Source organism: Neolamprologus multifasciatus, chromosome 16 (genome assembly GCF_963576455.1).
Source record: "Neolamprologus multifasciatus chromosome 16, fNeoMul1.2, whole genome shotgun sequence".
Classification (NCBI taxonomy): Eukaryota; Metazoa; Chordata; class Actinopteri; order Cichliformes; family Cichlidae; genus Neolamprologus; species Neolamprologus multifasciatus.
In genome coordinates this window covers 33,732,519-33,758,589 of record NC_140454.1, presented here as the reverse complement: position 1 = coordinate 33,758,589, position 26,071 = coordinate 33,732,519, and the positions used below count along the sequence as shown (strand labels likewise).

General features: G+C 43.5%; 1 protein-coding gene across 7 annotated transcripts in view; it reads left to right on the top strand.

Annotated features, from left to right (window-relative positions):
* Window positions 1–26,071, top strand: part of myo1b (myosin IB) — a 57,881-nt gene that overhangs the window by 7,653 nt on the left and 24,157 nt on the right. For all 7 annotated transcript variants that reach the window (XM_085136447.1, XM_085136446.1, XM_085136448.1 and 4 more), the window contains exons 2-7: window positions 303–449; window positions 5,754–5,869; window positions 20,259–20,353; window positions 22,503–22,607; window positions 24,065–24,111; window positions 25,562–25,625. In XM_085136447.1, the coding sequence (XP_084992573.1) occupies window positions 324–449; window positions 5,754–5,869; window positions 20,259–20,353; window positions 22,503–22,607; window positions 24,065–24,111; window positions 25,562–25,625 (553 nt within the window). In that variant the 5' untranslated portion in view covers window positions 303–323. The remainder of the gene's footprint in view (window positions 1–302; window positions 450–5,753; window positions 5,870–20,258; window positions 20,354–22,502; window positions 22,608–24,064; window positions 24,112–25,561; window positions 25,626–26,071) is intronic.

The window sequence follows — 26,071 nt, the reverse complement described above, 5'->3', positions numbered from 1 at the left end:
GGAGGCAAACTCTGGCCTTCCACACATGTGTACCCCTGCACTGAGTTTATTTACATTGGCTAAGTTTAGGACTGTTTGTTTTCTAACGAGAGGACGCCTCTGAAGAGTTTGCTGGAACACGATGCACACAAAGACAAAAAGAGGATCTGATAGGAGACACAAGGCTGATGCATTCAGTGAAAACATGCACTTCTGTGCTTCATGCACACTTTACGATATAAAGGCCCACCAGGATTACTCCAGAGCCTTCCCCTCTTTCTAAATGAATCTCTAATGTATGTTTCTTTCTTATATCCTTGCAGGGGGGGACGACTACAGCCAAGATGGAGGTGAAGACGTCACTTCTAGATAATATGATTGGGGTCGGTGACATGGTCCTCCTGGAGCCCCTCTCTGAGGACTCCTTCCTTGGCAACCTGAAGAAGCGCTTTGACCACAGTGAGATCTATGTAAGTCTGCTGCTTCCTACTTTAACAAGGCTTAATAACACTGACTTCAGATAACGTGGAGAAAAAGTAGCAGAGCAACAACACTGCTTCACGCTCTCGCTCTGAACGCTACAGAAGGCGTCTCCTAGGAAATGCACAGATACTTTTCATAACTCTATTGTTCCTCCCATCCTTCACTTATTTCAGTGTTGGCTGTACAAATAGTACAGAGACAGAGACCGCAGTAAGAAACCAATCAATAAATCAAATCACGGAGGAATGTAGTCGGTGCCCTCAAATGAGGCATGAAATCCAGAGCTTAGCAGGAAGGAAGGCCCGGCAGTCTAGCTGACTACTTATCTGTAGAAGGGGATTGTTGAAGTGTATCCACCGTATCAGACAATTGGTTCTGGGCTTTATGTTGTGGCAGCGATTCCTCTGCTTTGTAGGATGGCGGCCATGTTCAGTGTGAAGAATATGTCTGGTTATTCTCGATGGTCTTCTTCAGCTCTGTCAGTGGTGAAGAAGTTGGAAGTTTTGTTTGTTTGTTTTCTTCATATTCGTTCCCCTGCATACAAACACCAGAGTGTTACTGTGAACACGGAGCTGTGAGGACGTCCTGGGTAAATACACGGTACTGCCTCACGCTGATAAGCTGAGGATCTGTTGCTGTTTCTGTCTTTGTTTTCTTCCCTCTGCTATTCATCATTAACATTGTATTCCCAGTTCGACTTTGATTAGATGTTGTGCACTTTTTGAGCTAAATGGGATTTTACTACCTGTGTGTAACACTGAGCTGAGCTGTGACACCACGAGTGCAGTTAGCTCAGGGGTGGGCAACAAGGCCTCGAGGGCCGGTGTGCTGCAGCTTTTAGATCTCACCCTGGGTCAGCACACCTGAATCACACGATTAGTTCATTACCAGGCCTCTGGAGAACTTCAAGACATGTTGAGGAGGTCATTTAGCCGTTTAAATCAGCTGTGCTGGATCAAGGACACGTCTAAAACCTGCAGGACTCTGGCCCTCGAGGCCTGGAGTTGCCCACCCCTGAGTTAGCTGGCTGTAAAACTAAAGAGCCATGAAGAGAAACTCAAACCTGAGATGAATGAAGAAAGGAACGACCGGCTGTCAGTGATCGTCATTAAGTTACTTAATGTGAAAAGTAGTGAGTTACATCTCGAGTTATGTATTCCTCTCACACTGGATCCCACTGCAAGGAAGAAAAAATAGAATTCAGCTAAAAGTGAAGATTGGAAACCGTTAGAGTTCAGTAGATATCGCTGCCACCCTAACCTTTAAATCAGTGGTTCTTAACCTGGGGTTCAGTGAGTCGATCTCAGGGGTTGGGCAGAGCCTCCGCCGTGACATGCACGGCTCATTTTGTGCACCAGTAAAAAAACATATCTACGTCTTGAATTTGAAAAAATTCAAAAACATTTAATTTTTCACTAAAGAGGGGTTCAGTGACTGCACATATGAAGCTGGTGGGGTTCGGTACCTCCAACAAGGTTAAGAACCACTGCTTTAAATGCTTTGTCCGCTAATCGTCCTTCTTCTGCAAAATAATTCGATTCAAAAAGTTAGTGTGATTTTTGTGATCTGAAGATGAAGCCTTTGTGCTGACGTTTTGAAACCATAAACTCCGTTTTTTCCCCGTGTGGTGCTTACCTAAATGATGTGGCTACAGTAGTTAAACCCACTTTATATATGCAATATTAGCCTGGATTGCAAATAAAGTAGACTGTTTATGGAAAGGTAAATCGCATAGCCCTAAATCTGCTAAAGCTGCACCTCAAGAGCGACGACCAGGAGAAGCACTAAAACCTGTACTTACCCAATAAATCTGCGGTGTGCTGTCCTTGCTTGCAAATGTATTTTCCCTCATGTGGCATCATTCCTTACAAACGGGCCCATCCCCCACACCAAACTATCATATGACAGCTCATAGCAGAAGAAACATGGCTTTGTCTTTCAGCGGGACGGCACATCATGCATCTGTAACTGTGTGGCTCAGAGGAACCATGAAGACTTTCATAGTTTGTCAGAGATTAAAATATAACCATTAACTACACAATAACTTGATTAGATGTGATGTCGTCTTTTCCTTGCGTGTGGATTTACTGATAAAGAAATTCATACAGTGTCTTGATTGTGCACACATCCTTTCTTCATCTCATGAACGACACCAAGCAAAGTATGTAAATGTAAAAAATATGCAGGCATGCAGATTGGAGCAGGGATCGAACCACCGACCCTCCGATCGCCTCCTGAGCTACAGCCACGCCTAGAAAGTAGAAACCCCGTGATCGTTAAGACGAATCTGAAAAAGCCTGCGAGTTTTAGTTCACCTAATGGATCGACGTGGTTATAAACCTGACCTGCGAACGCCAGGCCCGCGTCGTTCTGCATTTCTGCATCGCAGCTCGGCTTTGAAAAGGATTGTCAGAGACATCAAAAGATGCAGGAAGATGTGCTACCAACTGAAAATCACCACGGGCTCAGGTACGACAGTAATCAGGAGGTGTAGAGCAAACCGCTGTCCCACTAATCAGAGCTGCATTTTTCATCCTTCTGAAAAGACGCTACAGATGGTGAGCTACCCACACAATCGAGCTCTGGAAATCAGCCTCGGCACAGGCGTCATTAGAGGAAATCAGGGTTTCTGTGACAGCTCATGCAGCGTGAAGGACATCGCATAACATAAAAGAATCACATCTTGCTTGATCTTTGGCACAAAGATACAAGATAAAACTTTTCCAAAAGCCCACAAAAAGAAACCGGATGTGCAGCGCGCCGTGTTCAGTCAGATGTGAAAGAGATGGAGGTCCAGTATGTTGGCCAGTACTCCCACTTGTAGAAATGGAGGAGGGAGTGTTATGCTAAAGGGATATAGTTGGGGACATGGCGACTCCCAGTCTCCAGAAGGCTGACTGAGGATTTCAGCGTGACGACGTTAAAGAAACAAACTGTTGCCTGAAAGTAAAACATCTCCAGCAAAGTGCAGCTGGAAAAAAAAAGGTTTTCCGGTTTTCCAAAATAATGAAACAAAGCTTCATGTTGAGGAGGAGCGTGAATGTCTTTGGCTTCATCGAGGTCTTAGTATTTCTAAAAAGGAAACTACGTAGGAGCAGATGACCAGCTGTTCATCCCGCGACAAACACGGCAGACACTGTGGGGTGATGGGAACTTTTAGTCCCATCAGTTCAAAGCTCCTTCGTACATCTTCTGATGTGTGAGCTGAGCCACGAGAAAGCATGAAGCTCCTCTCAAGTTGTGATTTATTTAATGATTTGAAAAGGCCGAGTGGGGGAAAAGTTTCAGGTTTTTAATGCTTCTCTTTTGTGTGTGCGCGTGTTCTGCTTTTGCTCAGAACACGTGACTTTTTGTTTACATTTGCAGCTCTCGTTGCCTCTGTGCACATCCTCTGCACTCGTGCCGCCTCTGGTGTGTTATTGAACGAGAGGCAGTGGGAGGCTGCGGTGCTGCCACAGCGAAGGCCGTGCTCCACTCTCGTCAGAGTGGCTTATGCAACAGCCATTACCATAGAGAGCAGAGAAAACGTTTCAGGTTGATGCTTGAAAGGTTCTGTTTGCCGTGTAGGAGGATGATGATGAAGATGATAGCGGGTTGCGTTCGCTTTGAGACATTTCTGATGAGTGTGATTTGTTGGACTTGTTTGGATGTTACATGAATTTGTTCCATTTTATATAAAACACTGATTTTCTTTGATTTAATAAAAATGACTGAGGTTGGATGTTCTTGCATTTTCCTTTGATATTAGGTAACTGGTGTTTTTGTCTGAGCAGGAAGTTTCTGTCTTATCTGGACTGTGTTTGTCCCCGGCAGCTGTTCCAGGCTTGTCTTTTACGGCAGCATGGGCACTGAAGCTAAACTAGGGCTGCTCAATTAATCGAATTTTAATCTCGATTACGATCTGGGCTTTCAACGATCATTAAAAATGACTGAGCCGATTATTAGCACCTCCCTCATGCTTTACTCTCGCGCTGCTCCGTGAGGCAAATCGAGCGCACCTCTCTGCATTTCGCACACGCGTCACAACAATTAAGAGGACCCGAGGGAAGCTCGGAAAGCTAAGCAGAAGTTATTTGGAGAGGAGAGTGATGCTGTTGGTTGGAAAGAGGTAAAAAAAAAGCTTCAGTGGTGTGGAAACATTATGGGTTCATGAGTCAGACGTGGATCAAGTAGACACAGTGTGTAAACTTACGTGTTGTAGCTGCACCACAGAGCAACACTGCAAAGTTCACTAAACTTCACTAAACAAAATTGGATAAAAGCACTTGCAGGAACAAAAACACAATATTCCAGAAACACGCTTTGCCATCCGATCAGCTGTTCGTAACATTCCCCACATTGAAACAGATGTCAGCGCGAACTGTCGCATGGCCGCTATTTCCTGCCCGAAACCGGAAGTGACGTCATTTCGCGGAAATGTAGTTTTTTACTTGTAGGCCTTAAAAGCCTATACTGGTGTTTTTATAAGTCATGTTTGACTTTTCTGAATAGTTTCTGTGTCGTTTCTGTGATGCTTAGAACTCGAATTGCACTGCTGGAAATTATTTATTTTGATGCTGTTTTCTTTGCAAATTTGCATCATAGGATTGTTTTTTCGTTTTTCCTGCAGTGTATAAAAATTGCTGTATCTCCAAAATAAAACTATGAAGACACTCAAAATAAATTTCCTGTGGTAGGAAACTATTTTTTGCAACTTTTTTGTATTTAAAGTTTTGAGGGATAAGCCTCTTAAATTTCTCCAAGTAGAAATATGTGTAAAAAAACAAAACGATTTTCAATTTTTTTGTAGTTTATTGCACTTTCTTGTAATTTATGTAATTACTATGCACTTAATGCAGACATATTATTAAAATCTGGGCTATAATGGTTGTATTGATGTATAGCAACTTGAAATGCTCCCAAAAATGGCTCCACAGCATGTAAACATATAATATAAGCTCTGGCGGACTTGGTTCTATGGTAGGTCTAAAGGGTTAAATAAATATCGTCAAATAATCGATCTCAATTTCAGTGAAAATAATCGTGATTATCATTTTTGCCATAATCGAGCAGCCCTAAGCTAAACCCATTTTGTAAATGACTCTGCTCAGCCCACAAACGTTTTTTCTCCTTGTTTTCACACGTCTTCAGCTTTCATTAAGAATACCTGTCTGAGAAAAGCTGACATTAGCAGAATTCCCGTCCCTTTAATTCAGAGACTGTCCGTCTGCACGGAGGCGTTAAGCTGTGCAGACTGAGAAAGTAACCTGTGGATTGGTGCTAATGCTTTCTGTCTCTCCTTCTCCCTTCAGACGTACATTGGCAGCGTGGTGATCTCCATGAACCCTTACAGGTCCCTGCCCATCTACACACCAGAGAAAGTAGAGGAGTATCGCAACAGGAACTTCTACGAATTAAGCCCACACATGTGAGTCCAGCTCTAAGGTCCTCTTCACACCCGGCGAGTGTATAAATGTAAATTAAAGAGAGTGAGGTTAGATTTGGTTTGGAAAAAGGACCAGTGAGGACACGTTTCAGTGTTTTGAGGCTTTGTTAGCCTTGATGTGGTGAGAAGAAACTGTCATCTGTCTCTTGAAGATGGGGTATTGAGAAGCTCTTTACAGATTATCGGTTTGGACCCAGTGACTAATGCAGTGGGATGGATGGAGGAGGTGGGGGTGCTGAGATCAGAGGGACCCTAACTAGTGTATGGGGAGTGTTGGCCATTCAGTGCCGTGGCATGCCATCTGTCCGCTGGCAACGTTAAGTCAGCACTGCTGCGACTGTGCCAAGACAAAACAAAGCTCGGCACTCGTCAATTAGCCCGCTGTGTCTCTGGGCTGCGCCAGAAGCCCTCAGAGACTCCGACTGGAAGAGCGAGAGTGCTCTCGTCCCAGAGCAGACATACTCCCTGCAGACAAAAGCAAACTCTTTGGCTTTACTTTACAGCCAGAGCCCACATGACACAGTTTCAAGCTGCTTTCCCCCCTTCTGTTCGCTGGTCAGTGCCTCTCTCCTCTCACCGCACACAAAGAGGCTCAAGAAATCCTGCTGTCGACTTTTGTCTTTAACATTTTCATTATTGAATTCAGCTTCGACTGCCGTTCAACCCCTTTAAGATAAACTTTCCTCTGTATCCTTCTGTCATTATTTTGAAAGATGTTAAAGATCAAACTGTGAAAGTAGCCAGAAATATAAATAATTATCAGAGCGTTAGAAACAACAACACTGATTTTTGGCAGCGTGCAAGAATTTTCAAAATAATCTCTTAACTGCATTTCCACCGGATCATTTAGGTCGTCGCACAGGGCTGAACAGCAGACTGTCTGCACTGCTAATATGAACTGAAAGGGTTTATTGCTGTAAAAAGACAGACGTGCATGTTTGATTAAAAATGCATGGTTTCAACTCATCTTCCTGAAACTTTAAAACTGGAACAATGAATAGAAGCCTGTGACTCTGTACAGGTCAAAAGGTTCATGGTAAATTAAAAAATGTGTGATATGCAGCAGGCAGAAGCCCCAGAAAGAGGCTTTTCTTTTCATGCTCTGCAAAAAGCATCAAAGCGTGCATCCCTGCAGAGGGAGGAAGAATAATACAACGTATGGATAATTGCTCACTAAAGATCATGCCCTCTTTAATGGGACAGACTCTTTAAGAAGAGCTCAAAAGCCAGTCAAAGGCAGATTGTGTCAACATGCTTCATAAATTGATGTTAATCCTCGAGTCGGACCATCTGGACTCGGCTTTGCAGCACAGCATCGATCTCCTGTAATATTAAACCCTCAGTGTGGTCACATGCGTCCGCCCGGGCGACCAGCACTCGACAGAAATTTTACAAAGTGTATGTAAATGTACTGAAACCTCAGGAGGTCAGTTTGAGTCATGTGACGCGTGCGGCTTCATTCACTTCTTTCCATCTTGCAGCTGAATGTTTCCCATACTGACATTAGTTTTTTCCCCTTTTACACACAGAAAAGATGAAAAACGTGCTCGATGCAGCTGGATAGCTGTGGTTTAGAAGTTCATTTGAATGTTGTTATTTGAATAGATTTGACTTGACTGGTATTCAAAGCAGAGCAGTGTTTCACAAACACAAAGGAAATCATCTGCAGTCACAGGAGTCGCCTCTGTTTTTAAAGAGTTGATGACACACTCGGCACGCCGCTCCACTCCGTCTGCTTCTGGGTTGTTTTTGTATTTATTGTTTTTAAGCGTCGATCGGGACTCTGCTGTGATGTAGCTGTGCAGTCGAGGCCAGAGCGGAGCAGGAGAAATAAGCCAGTATGAGCGTGCATCATGATTTGCTTTCTTTCGTTTTTCCTTCTCGAAGGCACAATATTCATGGCCGAGTGTCCGGCTAATATTTTTAGATTAAAGATGACTCTCGGTTCTCTGCAGCGTTTCCAATTTTAAAACCCAAGTTCCTGTTTTTGGTAACTTATTTAGCCTCTGCAGGAATATTAGCACACTGACTGGCAGGTCTGACGTCCTTCAGTGTTGAGCTTTAATTAAGCTAACTACAGGGGGTTGTATAATCGTCCTCTTCTCATCTCTGATCCTCATTAGACACTTGATACGGTATAAAGTCAGAAGCTCAGGACAGGCTGCAGCAGACAAGGTCGCAGTTCTTTGGAGGCCCTAAAGATCCAGAAGCACGAAGCTGCATTAAACACAAATGGATGGCATCACGCCGTGGTCACTTCTGGCTCCTCGATGGCTGATGCTGAAGATCAGGTGATGTCAGAGAGGCTGCGTCAGTCTTATATACAGTCTGAGTCGGCTCATGTTAAACACACGCAGTAGTTGTTGCAGTTACGCAATGATGCGTATAAATGACAGTTCCCTCGCTGCTGGGTTCGCTGGTGCGTTTGGGCGATGGTGGAAGGTGTGCGACTTCACACATTCATTCAGGACAATTACGGATTTTGTAAAACTCGTTACTATTGGTTAGTGCTGTTGTGTTGTTGTTGCCTCACTCTGTGTATACGGGGTGTGTGTTTGCTGTATGAGTAAGTTACATCGATGGCGTGCAGGTGGAAACGTATTTCGCACCTGCTCCTTTGGTCCCCAGACAAATTGTGATGTGTGTACATCAGCTGGAGGCAGACCTGCAGCTGGTCCCCTATCTGTAATGTTGTAAGTAGGCTAATTGACTGTTGAGCTCCCATCTTAATTATAATTATTACGAATAAACAGTGGCTGATGCCAGGCCAGAGAGCCGTGCAGTACATATTGATCAGTTTAGGAAAACCCGCGAGCAGTTATCGAGCAGCCTGCAGTCTGATTCACGACCTGCATATTGCTCTGGAAGATTTTACAATATCCAGAGATGCTTTGAATATGTATGTCTGTAAATTCTGCTCATAATGGCTCGTAACACCTTTTAATACTGAAGTTCAGGGGACTGTAAATCTTTTTTGCTTTTTCCATTTTTCCTCTCTCTGTTCATAAAAATGGCTGAATGCAAGCCCAGATGGAGAGCTCGTTCGTAGTTCTGCGGAGCTGCACGGCCACACCCGTCTGCACGAATCTGTCCGCTCTTCTGTCGGCTGTCCAATTAAGTAAAATGCTCCCTGCCCAGATGAGGCACCTAATGATTAACTGGCAGGTGTTTTCCTCCTTTCAAAACACAGGCAGCCCATTAGAGATGAACTAATCGGTGGCCTTTCTTCATGCGCAGCAGCATGCAGATGGCCTGCAGTCCTTTATTGTCTGCCCTCTGCCACTTAGGCAGTCACAGATTGAGGCGTTTGCATGTGTGCATACGTTTCTGTGTATTTGCACACACCTCTTTGGAAACTCTGAGCAAACTCTGTCCTTGTCGTGTCCAGTAGTCCGCATGTGGGCGCCGAGGTCGAGCGTAATGAGGTGAAACCTCGTGGATCAGCTTAGTCAGGTTACAGTTGTGTTTAAGCTTGGAGTAAAGTCAGTGTCATCTCTGAAGCCACCATTACTGTGTGCTGACAGTCAAGACAAGGATCACGTTTTCCTAGTGTTTAATAAAGTTTTGACTAAAGCGCTGACCACAGAGGTTCATCACCATGGTGTGCATCAGCACTTCCAGCTGTCACGTCTTCCCCCAAAATCTGCTTTGACAGACGTTTGACGTCAGTATTAAGATCTGTCTCAACATGAGGCGCTCCAAAGTTAATCAAAATAATAAAGGAATACAATTACACTTCAAGTAGAGTTGTTTGAGTTGAGCTTTGCGCTTCATTATTATTATTTTTCCACTGGTCCAGTCATATTAAGCATAATGTGAAGGACCTGCAGCATCTGTTAGAAGCACTGGTGACATAAATCATTGTTATTACACTTTTAATGGAAAGACTTGTGCTCTCGACATCTAAGGTTGGATATCACATGTAAACTAACAGTACCTCCTGCCTGATAACAGTCATATATCAGATCTCTCAATGCGACCCTATGTAATGTTTAATAACCAGTGTTGGGAAGGTTACTTTTAAAATGTATTCCATTACAGATTACAGAATACATGCCCCAAAATGTATTCTGTAACGTATTCCGTTACGTTACTCAATGAGAGTAACATATTCTGAATACTTAATTACTTTACTTAATATTACTTAAGTAATAATATTACTTATTACTTAATATATTATCATGCTGTTTACAACTACATGAATGTACTATTGCTGTGATTTATTACTGTTACTGAAGGTCCGCGGCTCCGAACCGTAGTAAAGGGACCTCTGGCTAATACGGTGGGTTCTGTGTCGGGGTCGTAGCTGAAAACTAGCTTTACTTTGTTGTCTGGGTCAACTTTGCTAGCAGAGACAGAGAGAGGCGTTGAAAGGCTGCTCCAACAGAACTTATTGTTTTTGGAGGAAAACACGAACACGGTGTACAGTCGAGTCTTAATAGCTTACTTACAGCTGGGCTCGTCAGGCTCTCTTCTTGGCTGCAGTGGTTATTATTATATTTACATGCTTCCAGCTCCCGTTTCTGCTCGATGACAGCTCGTACTTTTCCTTTTTCTCCCTCCCTCGCTCACAGACACATAACGTGTATGGCAGTCCATTCTCCCTGCAGCACGGACTACACTGCCCATGATGCTACATTCTTTAGAGCTATACCTGTAGCATTCTGCCTGTTAGCTTAGCACAACAACAACAACAGGCGCTCTCTCGCCCAGGAAACACGCAGAGAGAGAGTGTCACCCTGTAACCATGGCAACCGTAACGCTGCCGCCTGGAACAACAGAACGTAGCTGTCAAACAAAACCCAAACAGTCCTGACCCGCCACAATATGAAACAGGGAAGTACCGCCGTGTAATCCATTTATTTCAACAAAGTAACTGTATTCTAAATACCACCTTTTTAAACGGTAACTGTAACGGAATACAGTTACTCATATTTTGTATTTTAAATACGTAACGGCGGTACATGTATTCCGTTACTCCCCAACACTATTAATAACACTACATATAACGCGTTAACCCTTCTCCACGAGTTTAGGTTTTAAGAACTGTTTCATCCTTCTCATAGATTTCAGCTTTCACTTCCTTTTTTTTCTCTCTGATCCAGAAATTTTCAGCTTCTGCTAGTATTTGATTTATTTTGAACAAGATTTGAACAACAAGGTTGGAAAAAATAAAGTTTACTTACTGGATGTGGACTTCAGAGTCATTTAGTGCAGGATGATATCACACCTGTGCTATGGAACACTAACCAAAAGGCAATATGTGGATTTATGCACGTTATAAATTATATGAAATAAGGACACAGTTCATATTATTTGATATTTGCACAGCTCGAGCTGTTGGGTAACAAACGAGTCACATGGACTGTTCTGGTGTTATAATACTGTGTTGAAGGACGCCTTGGTAAGTTGCACCTCAGAACCTGTATGTAGGTGGATTTAAGTGGGCACTTGTTGAAATGGCACTTTGACTCAGGTGGGCAGCGTGAGTCCTCTCCAGCATGTGTGTTGGCGTAATGGTGAGACGATAGATAACGTGTGTGTGTTCCTTTTTCCACCCACCTCATCAACCCAAGAATAAAATGCAAATGTGTTCAACTGGATAATGCGAGACTTTCTAATCAGTTGCTGCATTCGTGCACGCAGGCAGTACTCTACCTGCTTATATCATTAGTACAGTGTACACGCACTGATTAGGAGTCTGTAGAGCTCGAGCAGCCCATCAGGTTAAAACTGAAAAAATGGCTAATAAATGCAGAATAAACAAATTATTTTTCAGATGTTATGACGGTAATAATCTCCTGTTGCCCCTGAAGAGAGCCGTCCCTTATGTCCTGCAGGAGTGACGGTGCTTCTTGCTCACGTTGGGCCCCTGTTGCTTGTTACTGAACGTACAAACCGTGAGATGAAAAACATGTCTATGTTAAGTATGATCGTGCTGGTTTTGACTCTTGATTTGTGCTGTAATTCTACATTAGCAGTTTTCATCTTTTTGATGCCATGAGACTAAAAACCCTGCTGTCAGTGTTTAATTTAGAAAGCTTTAGATTTTCCCCGTCTTCAAAGATAATACATTTACCTGCCAATAGTTTAACACGATACAGATTAAACACTGCTCCGGCTGATAGTTATTGCTTCGGCGAGCATATATTTTTTAAATGGATTTCCTCTGTGTGTCAGTGTCCAAATCCATTGTAAACTCTGCCTATTCATAGTCAGAACAATGGGTACCCGGCTTTTATCTGTGTACACAGCTTGCATAACAAAATATGTGAGGCATACCGAAACGCAGGCAAATAGATAAGACTCGCATTAGCTGCGTGCAATATTGTTCCAGCGTCCAACCTTAGATCTCCGACAATAATAAGATTTATTTATATTATTGTGTGCTGAAGAACCTCAATAGAAGCGAGCACACACCGCATGCTTTAATTAATTTTTTGCAGGTGCTCAGTAATATTATCTGCCCTGAACAACACACAGACACACAAAGTAAACACCCACAAACTGATGTCTTATTAACTGTCATACATAATAATCTCACTAAGACTGAGAGTAATAACAACCTGGTTTATGTTATTATGGGGCAAATAATTTTTTACATTTTGATATGTATTTTTATACTATATGATATATATTGTATATTATTATTATTATTGTATATTATATATTGATATAACAACGATGTACATCATTATATAAACTTGTATTTCTAAGGCTACGTCCACACCGGCCCGGACAGATTTGAAAACGGCGTTTTCGTCCAAAAGCGCTCTGCGTCCACACTAGTGTTTTCAGTCGTTTTCACACAGTTGTGCGTCCACATTGAAACGGCCGAAAATATTACGTTCCAGTCCTGCGCATGCGTGAAGCGCGAGAAGATTCGACCGGCCTCATTTCTGTCTGCCGTTTATTTACTTTCCGGTGTTGTGCCAAAAAGTGATTGTCTGCCAAAAAGTGATTTCCGGTATTTGCCAAAAACTGATTGCTCGTATTTAAACTGCTATAAGTAACTTGTTGGGCTATAATATGTGAAACATATGTTAAATGCATCCCTCATGGATGACATAAAGTCATATTGAGCCACAAACAACATTCGTGTAACAAGGTAGAAGCCGCAATCAGTTTTTGGCAGTGACTTTTATATAACCTTTATTTATGCAGTTAAAAAAATCTCATTAACATTAAAAATGTATTTTGTCAAAGTAAGTTGGCCAAGAGGACAGCAGAAATGGCAGCAAATATGACAATAGTTCTGTAAAAATATTTTAAGCGAGGATAAAGGACCGGATTGGTTATAATGTAAGTACAATAACACAGAGCTCTAAAGATACTTGAAAAAACAGATAATTTTTTAATTCTATATGTAACCGATTGTAAACGCTGTTCACCGAAGTCTATTTACCAACTTACATAAAGATATTACACATAAAAAATACATGGAAACATTGGAAATCACTTTTTGGCACAACACCGGCTCTTTGAAACGTCGCGGCAAAATGTGGAGGAAAAGCAGCGAGTTTTTTAAATGGACTCACAATAAGGTGGAGTTGTTGCTGCGAGTAACACAAAAGTACAAAGTTGCAAAAGCGAGTGAGAATTAAAGAATTTGAAGAAAAGCTCTCTGGAGCACGTGCAGACTGATATTCATCTTTAACAGGGCTGTCCAACAAAACAACTGCTGTATAACGCCCTCCAATATCTTTGTTTAATTGGTCACATGACTGCATCATATGACTAACATGCGTCATCGTTTTAGAAAGTCTCTGTTTTTGCTGTCCACACTGCGATGTATGTATGTGTGCGTTTTTGAGAGCGTTTTGAAAACGGCGTCTCAGCGTGGACAGGAAGCCAAAACGGAGAGTAAAGGTTTTCAATCGAAAACGCATTAGTGTGGACGTAGCCTAAATCTGTCTGTGAGCTGTGAATTATTACTGCCAGTCACACTCGACAGACCCAAAGAGCCTGACCCGAGGCCCCAAAGGTCAAGCTGATGGCGTTACATGGCGAGATGCAGGGATGATTATCAGGGCCAAGCTTGATTTTTGCATTTATTGTAGACCTTGGAGATTAGAATTTATTTATTGAGAACAAAGGTTACATATTAAGCAAATGACTATGAATAGGAACATTTTATTATTTGACACCAGTGTCTTATGTAAGGTTTAATGAGGCGTCATAGCAAGTAACAAAGTAGACGTGTTATTAGAGCACACAGACTTGAGAAGCAGTTTTGTCGTGTTGTGTCCAACAAATCGAAATTTGAAATGACTTTTTGAAACCATCAACAATGCAGCTTTTGGGTGAAGAAGAGAGGGAACATCTGGCCTGCTGTCAGCTCATGTGCTGTATGATAAACAAGTTTTGCAGCATATGCTGCCGTCCAGATAATGTTGCTTTCAAAGCAGCCTTGCTTATCTTAGTATTCTACCTTTATTACAACAGCATGGCCAGGTAGCAAGAGTCTCCGGCCGACCTGCAGTCCCAGTCTGTCGCCCACTGAAACAAAATAAATGAACAAGTTTATCTCAGTACCAGCAGCCACGTACTTAAATACTGAGACTTGTGTTGCATTTAAAGGCCTCTGAGCCTGTAGTGACCAGGAGCCCTGAAGAGAGGAAGTCCTCAAACCTGACTGGACGGTGCTTTCGAAGCTATAAAAAGCTGTTTCCATCATGCTGTCTGCAGCTCTGCACATGTGGCCATCTTTTACACAATTGTTACTTTCAAGGTTCTTTTGCTTTCCTTAAAATTTGCCTTTGCATAAATTCTCATGACACCATTCAAACCATTTTAACAAACCTTTTATTATAGATTTGAATATCTCTGTGCGCATGAAAAATATGTATTAAAGCATATTCACAAAAGCCTGATGCAGGAGATAAAATTCTTTGCTTGAATGCGTCTTTGAGGATGTTTGCTACCTTGCTCAACATGCTGATTTCCTGCTTTCTCACTGATCACATACACAGCTTGGACTGGTGTTTTCCTCGGCTCTGGAACACTAAATTGCTGTGTGGTAAAATAAATTAAAGCTGTAGATCCTTTCAAAGTTGATGTATGGGTGGATGGTATCAATGAGCAATTTAGCCAAAGTCTTAGACGACCCAGTGTTGAATAAATTACAGAGCTGTGGCAGCTGTGCTTAACTATGAACTTTCAATTTAGTAAGTTATAGGTGTTCCTTATTGCACCTTGCACGCTGCACATTTCGAATCCTCCTTTGATTATAAGACTGTAATCATATTCTTGGGTCTTCGTTAGATGCTCGTCCTGTGAGCTGATCTTTTCCGAACCACCTGTTTTACAGAACAGCGTTGTTTTACTTGGTGTGCAGATGGTGCACATCTGTTAGGATCAAGATCTTTTGTGTGCATGTGCGTATCCGCTCTCTTGCCCACCCACACCACAAGGTTAAACTCTCCAGGTGTGCGCCACTGAATTTGCGCGTGCCCGCGTTTCTTGCAGCACTCACCCACTCTTCCACCTGGCCGTACAGCGTCAGGAAAGAGTCGTTTCCTTGGCTTCTTCTTTGGAGCCCGGCGGATTTCCTGTAGAGGAGTCAGGTCACGCTGAGATCACAGGCTACTGTGCTGCCCCCTCCTATGCATGGAAACGAGTAACAATAACTACCACTGCAGTGCAAGATATGGAACGATTTTTTGGAAAATGACTTCGCAAATGTGCTACGAGGCGGCACGATGACACGGCTAAGAGCCCCCGAGTAAGATGTCCATTAATTGGGGACAGCCTTTGATCTTCCAGTAGCTGGGTGGGCTCCAGACCATACATTACAGCTTCATCACCATCTATCCTGACATTAAAGTGTGTTCAGTCTCTCCTCAAAGTACTCCACCCTTGAAATTCAGGTCACCAACCTCCTGTGCTACCAGAGGCTGGTGGTAAAAGAACTGACTACACTATTTTCTGCTGCTTACCTCATGCCAGTGTGGCTTTGTGTTCACCGCTGCCACGTGCACGTCCAAATTACAGCCTGCAGGCAGATGTCTAGGGGAGGTGCCAAGCAGCGCTTACGGCCCAAGGCCTGATCCCAGCCTAACCCCCATCTCCACGCACTGATCACGGAGGCCTCTGGGGGGGTTTTTAGACCTCACTCTCTGTTTTCTCTCTCAAGGTCTTGATGCTTCATCACTTCACAACTCTAATTGCTGTTTAGACTCATTTCCTGGCTTTATGTTGCTCTCTTATCTGTAAATATGCACTTTTTTGGTTGTTTTTTTGTCCATTTAATAAAAATACAGAATAATTTATTATCACAAACTGAAGTTGAGACAAATTACTGGTGATTAAATGTTTTATTTCTTTCATTTTAAGATGCAAATCTTGTGGAGGTTTGGGTGTGGCTTGTTTCTGCTGACCTCTATTCATATTATAATTACACGATTGCTATTCATATTCATATGACCGGCTTTGTGTGTGTGTGTCACTGGGACAAGTCCGTGGCAAAAGACCTCCCACTCTCCTATTTTACGCCCCCTGCCCTCTCCTGGTACACTCGCCCCTTCCCCCGGGCCCACGGGCTTCCTCTGGGGGGGAGATAATTGTGTGATGGTTTGCTCATTGTCAGGATCAGGTCAGGCAACAGGAGTGTTTTCACAAAGCAGACATCTGCTGTGCTCTGCTGCCGTTTTCAGCAGTGACGTAATGTCCTGTGGCAGGTCTCGTCCATGCAACCCCCGTTGGATTGGTCGTACAGGAGAGGGCAGGGGGTGGGCTGTGATCAGAGCTTGTGGGGGTGGGGATTGAATTAGAGGCTTATACTTGTCTGGGCAGAAAAACCACATTTGTTGCTATTGGGGACAGAAAAAAAAATAATGCTGCTAGCTGGAAGTTGGTTTCAGTTCCCTGTAAAAACTTAACATTCACAGTTAATTTCACACTCAGTGTTTCTGACCTGGAGGATGCGTGGAAATAAATCCACGGGACGACGAAGTGGAACCTTCAGATATGACTATATCTATAAACCTGTATTGGCTTCCCTTCATTGGCTTCCTGTTAAATCCAGAATCCTGCTCCTCACATACAAGGTCTTAAATAATCAGGCCCCATCTTATCTTAATGACCTTGTAGTACCATATCACCCTATCAGAGCACTTCGCTCTCGCTCTGCAGGCCTACTTGTTGTTCCTAGAGTATTTAAAAGTAGAATGGGAGGCAGAGCCTTCAGTTTTCAGGCCCCTCTTCTGTGGAACCAGCTTCCAGTTTGGATTCAGGAGACAGACACTATCTCTACTTTTAAGATTAGGCTTCAAACTTTCCTTTTTGCTAAAGCATATAGTTAGGGCTGGACCAGGTGACCCTGAATCCTCCCTTAGTTGTGCTGCAATAGACGTAGGCTGCCGGGGGATTCCCATGATGCACTGGGTGTTTTTGTTATTAATCTCTGTCTCTCTTCCACAGCATGTCTTTATCCTGTCTTCCTTCTCTCAGCCCAACCAGTCACAGCAGATGGCCCCGCCCCTCCCTGGTTCTGCCGGAGGTTTCTTCCTGTTAAAAGGGAGTTTTTCCTTCCCACTGTCGCCAAAGTGTTGGGTTTTTCTCTGTGTGTGTTATTGTAGGGTCTACAGTAAAGCACCGTGAGGTGACTGTTGTTGTGATTTTATGCTGTATAAATGAAATTGAATTGGCAAACTGTTGTCTTGGATGCCTACAGCACATCTGGGTTATTATTTATTAGCCATATTTACAGGACTCCAGGGTAAATAAATGGACTGAAGGGGAGTTTAACTGGAATCCTGTTCTTTGGTGTGGTATGGTTTCTCTGGGTTCCTTCATATTAGTTCACAATTATATTTACTACTCACACCAGCCTGTCAGTCGGAGAAATGCTGCCCTAGTATAGCCCATTACCTTATGGATTGTTTGCGGGTCTGTACTGGGGGCTGTTAAAGGACAGGCCTGGCAGCAGGGCCGAATGAGGTCTGATCCAAATCAATGTGTGATGGTGCAGAACCTTGAGCTCCATTAGCCTGCCTGAGCTTTAACTTCATATTGTGGTCTGGAATACATTCACTAGGCTGTCTATCTCTGGCACTCTCTCTGTCATGGCTTCCTACTAGCAATCAACTTCTTTACAAATCAGGGGTCAGTGTTAGTTCAGTGTGTGATTGCACGCTTTAAAGTTCGGCTCCGTGCAGCCCCGGCCTCACTAATGCATTCGCTGCTTCACCCAAAATTAGATTTAGGCAGGAGTTTCATTTTCCACGTCTTGGTGGATTTCTGAAAGCTGCAGCAGGAATTACAGAATGATGCCGGACAGCTTTTGCACAAACTCGAATGATGACACTTCCTTTAGAAATCGCTTTGAACCTCATTTAACTGGTTTTAAAGCCAGATGGTTGGAGCTCATTTTGATGTGCAGAGTACTTGAATCTGACAACAGCATTGCCTCTACAAATAAATGTCACCTCAGCAAGCGTTGGAGTTCAGATTTCAGACCCAGTGCCCAATGGTAGTGCTGCGTGTCAGCATCTGTGAATGTCACATTCCTCCCTGCATTCATGTCGGGTGCACTTTGTGCATATAAATTCTTGATTTGGGATATTACCGAGACCTGGGACTTTTTGAGTGTTCCCACCCTCCAGGCAGGAATAAGAGCAAATTAGACGCTGGGGAGAGGCTGTTTCTGAAGCATTCCTCCAAAATGACCTAGAGCTATGTTTACCCTTTACTCAATGTAAAATGTAAGACTTAAAGATGTTGATCTTTGCTTCATACTCAAAGCTGAGAGATTAAGACCTTAATGCTTTCAATGTTATCAGAACTAAGAAAGTCTTGTATCTGTAGAGATCTTAGGGACTCTTGTCTTGCTCGGGGGCACGTGAGCAGCGAGGTCGTCTGTTTGAAATGAGCTTAAGACAAAATTTGACCAGATGTGTTATCCCAGTTTCTTTCCAGTGACACCACCACAATACATCAGCCTTTACTTAATCCTGCCGGAGCTCATAATGGAGGTCTTAGATGATCCGATATTGCAAATCCACTCTCTTTTCCTGCACACGCGCACACACACACACACACGGCTTTGGACCAAATTCCTGAATGACAAAAGCCAAAGTACGGGCCGGAACAGCTGATTTGCCGTCTCGTGTCCTGTTGGAGGAGAAAGTTGTAACGCAGCTCTTGCCTCGCTGTGAACGACTGTTTGCCAAATGGAAGCTGTAAAAAGTTATTGTTGCAGGCCTCTCCTTAGCGCTCTGTCTTTGTCGGCATATCGTGTCAGAATTACTGTCACTGCGATATGGCCCTCGTACATCCACACCCTAATCTCAGACCATCACAAGGGATTTCCTGCATTAAGAGAACAAATAATATATTGTTGTGGAACTGAGTGGGGGCGAAACTGTAGTTTCACTTTTCCTTTGTGTCCTTGTCCCAGAATGTAAGACGTAGGGTTTTTTTTAACCTTTGTATCATTAATTATCTACCCAGGCTGGTTTCACGTAGACTGCTTTCATTATTCAGGGACCTCTCGAGATTTTATTAAAGCAGGCAGATTCCTAAAAATGCATTTTATATGTAAAGGTTTCAATATGTGTTAAAATCGTCGACGACTAATTTAATAGTCGACACGCTGTTTGAAGCTTTGTAAGATCCCAAAAGACGAAGGAATAAGTAGTAGGATTTAAGAGTATAATAACGGACTGAAACGGAAGGTGGCAGCACTGCATGTACAAGGATGCCAGCTGCCGTTAAACCCGGAAGAAGAAGAAGCTGTGTCCCAGAATTCATAGCGCGGCCCAGCTCAGTTGTCAACAATGGCGGCAGCTAGTTAGTTTTAATATTACTCTTATTATTCTTTCTGGGTCACAAAATAAACGTTTAACATATTTTCAGGCGAGAATGTAGCTGTGTAAACCTCAAATATCTGCTCAGTTTATCAAGACACCACATATTTTCAAAAGCGCTCCGACGTTTTCGGAGACGTCTGTTAGCCACTAGCTCGATAGCTAGCCGGGGGCTAGGCTCACTAGAGCCGTGAAAACACCGGACTCCCGGCTAATCGTTTTCAAATCTACCGCCGTCTTTCGCTACTCAGGTTAAACATGATATATAAGTCATTTAGATAACTTAAAAATGTTATTGTTTGCCTTTTTTTTTTAGTATTTTATTTGTTCCTGATTAAATCGGTTTGGCTGAGAAAAGTTATAGTTTTTACACAGCTGAATAAATGTCAAGCAGATTAAACTCCATTGAAACAATCTGCAAATGTCATTAAAATTTAATAAACTCTCATCTTGTCTTTATTTTTAGTTGGCACATACCTTGTGCTAAATGTCAGAATATACGTGAACAGCAGTTAGCTGTGTGCAAATGTAACATGGAGGCTTTTGGGTTTGTGCTTTTCCAGCTATGCTTTGGCAGATGAGGCCTACCGCTCGCTGAGGGACCAGGACAAGGACCAGTGCATTCTCATCACCGGGGAGAGCGGAGCTGGGAAAACTGGTAAATGCTCAGTTTTTTTTGTTGTGTCATAACATCAGAGCAGGTACACATTCAGGATCACCTCACCCCACCACACTGAACGAACACCTTTAATCAGGCTTTAACAGAGTGTCTAACACTTCATGTGCTCAGCGCTTCTTTGTTTTAAATGTAGTCATAACTTGTAAAGAAGCCGATAAGGGCTGTGGGATGTAATGCCTCCATAAAAGGGAGCTGATGTCAGTTTTGTTTTGAGAACATCGTGTTGGGACATGAAACTAGATAATGACTCACATAGGGTCATGGCGGTAGACATATTACAGCAGACCGGCAGCAAACACACGGCTGTGGTTTCCTCATATTTGTGAAATTATGTATATTCAGAGCCAGTCAGTCACATTCACACTGTTATGAATACTTAAAGGCTGGACTTTCCATCAGACTGAAGCCTTTTTCCATATTGTGTGGTTTTTATGATGGTGTATCCATGTTCTGGAGCAGTTTCACATACTGTACAGAAACACAAGAGGAATGGGATTTCCTGTGCTGTGTCACAGGTAACAGCAGTATGCATCTGACTGTGTGTTGGCTCTGGGAGTGCTGCTGCAGCTCAGTGCAGCTGCAGACATTCATTCATACTTTGAATTCAAACTCTGACCTGTTCACACGGCCGACGTTGTCCCGAAGAACGTTCTGGCTCGGTGAGACGTAGCAGCAGCCCGAGTAAGTTGTACAAAATTCCTACATGCATTTATAAGGCTGTGCAAAACAACCTTAATGACCTCAGACTGTTATGTTTTCATTTTTCTAAAGCTGTACTTTATTTGTCGTAATTTTGAGCGCTTTTCAGACCTCTCCATCATCCTACATCACCCCCTAAAAACCTGAATAAACTGAACACCACATGTTTAAGCAACAAATTGATTTATTAATAAAGCTAAGAAGTTCCAGCATATCAATACATTTCCTTTGTGTAACCTGCTTTCAAACTCTTGCTATGCTGATCTCTGACAGGAGCGCCGATTTCCCAGCATAACTTTCCCTGCAGCCTTTGTCAGCACTGTGTAGGAATACATGTTATCCATTACCAGGATTATTTCTCTGTGATGCATCAGTGGCGTCCACCACGGGGGGCACAGTGCAGTCAGACCGACCGTGTTCTGTTCTGCAGGAGGTTTTATTCCAACTCCAAACCTCTCCTGGTTGTTGGAGAGAAAAGAAAAAACTACTCCGAGGAGCCGTTTCTGCAGCCAAGTCGGAGATAAATTTGGATTTCGGTAATCTCATCAGCCCCGAAGCTCTGCAGTGAAATGAGGCCATCAAAACCAACCCCATCGATATGGGTCATTGACATTAAAGTGTGATAGGGGGCTTCTTTTTTCAGGCTCTCTCTGATTGTGGCTTCTATAAAGGGGATGTGATCAAAATTATTATCAGATGCCATCTCAGTGTGCAGGAGACATAACAGTTTTTATTGTCTGCAGACGGAGTACGTTTACTTTCCTAACCTGAGAGATAACAACGTGAGGATTAAAGTCCTCAGCTTGTAACTCAGAAACGTTTTTGCCTACGTTTAGATAAAAGTACGTGTCCCGAGCTGTTTGCCAGACTAATCAGGAATCTGTAACGACGACTGCTCTGAAGGTCTTTCCTGTCCTTGCCTGGCACGCCGCACGCATCGCCGGTTCTGGGTCACCGTCCTCTCTCTGGTCAGGAGAGACGATCCTGATGCCAGCCGTCATCCAACGAGGCTTGTCGCTTGTTCAGACACGACATGTAGCTTTTTGAGCCAAGCAGAGAATTATTTTTGGGGAAAAGTGTCTTATTGCAGCCGCTGTGTTGGAGCATTTTTAAATCACTTTCAGCTCCACAGAAAGTTTTATTCCCGTGCTTTCCCCTGGCTTTCAGTGTAATCATAGTATGAATGATGATAATGTGATGCAATTCTGGTCATCATGTAATTTAACAAAGCAAGTCTTTATAACGGGACCTCCTCCTCTGCTCTGCACCCTAACGAACGATCCACACCCTGCTCTGATGGCTGTCGGGGGAGATGATGTAAGGGGGATTTTTATAGGGGATGGTGAAACGGGTCGACATCTCTGCACTTGTCCCTCAGTCATGTGAATCCCATTATATTTATCTGTGTGTGTGTGTGTGTGTGTTTCAGAGGCCAGTAAGCTGGTAATGTCGTATGTGGCAGCGGTGTGTGGGAAGGGCCACGAGGTGAATAAGGTCAAGGAACAGCTGCTGCAGTCCAATCCCGTGCTGGAGGGTGAGTGAAGATGCCCGAGCTGCGTCCCAATTCAGGAGCTGGGTTGTCTGAAGTTCACGTTTGGAGGGTGGATGTGTGTTGAGGGGTTGCCAAAGCTGCTCTAATTCAGGAGATCTTCAAAGTGCAGCTGAGAAAAGCAGCTTTCTTTACTCAGCGTTTAGGAAACGAGACGACTGTGCAGGATATTTGCAGCCCGACTGTAAATACACTGCAAACTGCTGCATGAGAGCGTTTAATGATGGTCTTTGATATTTTGGCTTGATTTCCAAATGCAGAATACACCAAAACAACAATGCAAATGCAAAGCTCCTGGCAGTCACACAACCTACAAAACATTTCTTTTAGCTAGCTTAGCTAATCCGTAAACACAGATGATTATATAACCATGGAAACGTAATCGCAGACAAGTTAACTCATCCGCAAAATAACTTTAGGGATCTTATAAATACTGTATAATACACTCTTTTATTTTCTTAGCTAAACGGGACGCTACACACACACACACTCATTCCCACAGCTCAGTTCTGGCACACAAACAGCTGTATTTTAATTGGGGGCAGTGGACAGGAAATGCCCATGAATGATGAAGCTGTATGCCCGGGTTGCTGCAGAAAACACCGCACATCTGCAAGAGTTTAGCTCACGTCAATCTAATTGCCCTAACACTGAGAAGGGGGAAAGGGAACAGAGTCACGCTTAACACGACGGATCCGTCACGCTCCCGCTCTGCGACACGATACATGTTGGTTTCATTCTTTGTCACCCTCGGTTTCTTTTCATTTACGTCTCTTTATCTTCCTCCAGCCCTCTCCTTCCCCGTCCTCCTCTCCCTCTGGCTGCCATTGTGCCAGACTAGCAGCCCACACATTCACAGCAACCGCCGACTTAAATGCACATTAATCAGCTGTTATCAGCAATTAAGCAGTTATGCTAATAGCGCTGCGATGCGTGACACGTTAATGGCATCTTTATGTAGAAATGTGGTGTGAAGCCAACGGAAAGGTCGTAGCAGGGAGATGTTCTGAAAGGCCTGATTGTGCACGAAACACAAAGTTGTTTCTGTCAAAAATGAATATTTAATGAACCCTTTAGTTTCGTTTATTTACAAGCAGGAGCCTGTATTGAAGCACTTTTTGAACGTGGCGTGACATCAAGGTTCAGCCCGCCCTAAGCCTGGAAAGCCCTGCTGCTTTGCTTAATCCACCCAGAATTATGGGGCTTCATCAGTACAAATGGCTTTGACATCCAGGCCATGTATGATTGACAGCTAGCTGGACTCGGGCACGAGGTTAGGGATCATTATGAAGGTTTTGAATATTCTTAATGGCCTCTCTGCAATGCATCGGCGGTAACTTTACTCTGAGGTTATTTGCACAAGCTTTGCATTATTTGTAAAGCTTTCTGAATCCATTAGTTTAATTATTTGTGTCTGATTTTTCCTTTTTTCCTCTCTTCAGCTTTTGGAAATGCCAAAACTGTAAGAAATGACAACTCTTCCAGATTTGTGAGTATGCAGGATGAGCTTCTGTGGTTTGGAAAGATGATCTCGTTACTAATGAGTGACACACATTCTTTTTCAGAATGCTTTTGTTTCTTGAATACTTTGTGTGCATGCCCTGTGTGCTTATACTGTTTGTGTTTTATATGGCAACATCACTCCAAAACGTGTTTTCATGCATGTGAGTTAGTTTGACTATCATGCATGTGAACAGGTTTTTTCAAATACAGGTGACATTTCTTGGTGTCCTCCCTGTGTTCTCATGTAATCTGAGACCCTGGATCTTCCCAGTAGACGGGTCCACACGCCCCCTCAGTCTGAGCGGGTTTTGCACATTTGATATAGTACATGTGCACATGCCTCAGGAAATGCTCTTTACATAAAGCGTGCAGGACGAGGCCTTTCACCTACACTGCGCCGCCCGTTCCTCTGCGTCTCGTATCTCTCTGAATCTGATTGTTGGAAAAGCAGGAGAAATTTAATACCTATCTCCAACACAGGTCTGGCGTCATAAGGGTGATTAAGTAGCTGCTTTGGTCCTTGCACACACACACACACACACAGATATCCAGAATCTGGTTTTATCCAGATGGTGTAAAAAGAGGTTTTTACTTTTTATTGCCCGGTTCAGTATTTTGGGGACGTCTGATCTCCTGGGATTTCCATTGCTGTTCATTTCTAAATGTTTCTAACATGAATGTTTAGTTAGCTGCAGTTTCTTCAAAGAGAAAAGTCGCTTCATCTTAGCAGCTGGCAGTCCATCCCAAAAAAGTCTATTTCAGTAACACCCCAGCCCCCCAGGACTGAACTTTGCTTTCCTTCTTGTGGCTGACGCTCGATTATTGTAAAAGAAAACGATTCTCCCAGCGTGTGCCAGCTCGCAGGCGAACTGCCAACGTACCTGTCGTGTCCCAGTTTTTGTCACCGTGCACACGGTTTTTAATCATCCGCCTACTTTTAGATGGCAGCGCATGCCGGTGCACGGACATGCAGTTGTAGCGGTGAGCGTTATAACGGATTATGACCCTGATCTGTTTATATTTAGCTAACCTTCGCAGCAACCTCAGGCCCGCTCACCAGATATCAGCTCATCAGAGCGCCATCGGTTGATCAGAAAACTATAAGTCAAGCTGGCTCTTCATTTCGCTGAGTGCAGCAGGCTTATTGAGTTTGGCTAAAACCCATTTACCAGCAGAGCTCGGCCTGTTCAGAGGAGCTGTCTGCTATTAATACATCAGAGGGGAAAAGCCCAAACACAGGACTCTCTGTCTCAACTTCCAGGTTTCAGACAGAGTCAGAAAAAAGGCCTGAATGTCATTTTTTAAAAAGAGGTCATGCCTCCCTGTTATCTTTAGGTGCTCGGGGTCCTTACACTTCTCCGACCGACTGAATCTATATGACGTTTTTAAAAATAGACAATGTTAATAAAATCTAACTGCTGCTCTTTGACCCTCAGGGGAAGTACATGGACATTGAGTTTGACTTCAAAGGAGATCCCCTGGGCGGAGTCATCAGTAACTGTGAGTAATAAAATGGAAAGAAAGCTTCTTTTTTTCCCCGATTGACATTTTAAATATTTGTAAATCACATTCCTCTGAAAACGCCGTCATTCCAGCCTCGTCTTTCCCCCCTCGGCTCCTTGGCAGTGTTTTGGTTTGATCTCGCCTCGGTTCACATTGTTTTGTCTGTGCTGGTTTCCCCGGCAGAGGTCACAGAAACAAAGACGGAAGCTGACAGCCGAGGCACAAATGAACCTCTGTCTGCTCGCCCGAGTCAGTCAGACACAAAGATGGCCTGTGAAAAGCAGCTGCTGACATGTGACTTGGTCAGACCGAGCCGGCTAGCTACACGGCTGCTCTTCCAGGGCAGGCCTGGATGGATTCCTCTCTGCTCGTTATGTTTGAGACGTACCTCCTCGGAGCCTTCGCTGCTTCCTACGGCCGAGAATAGCTGGTTATAATTTATG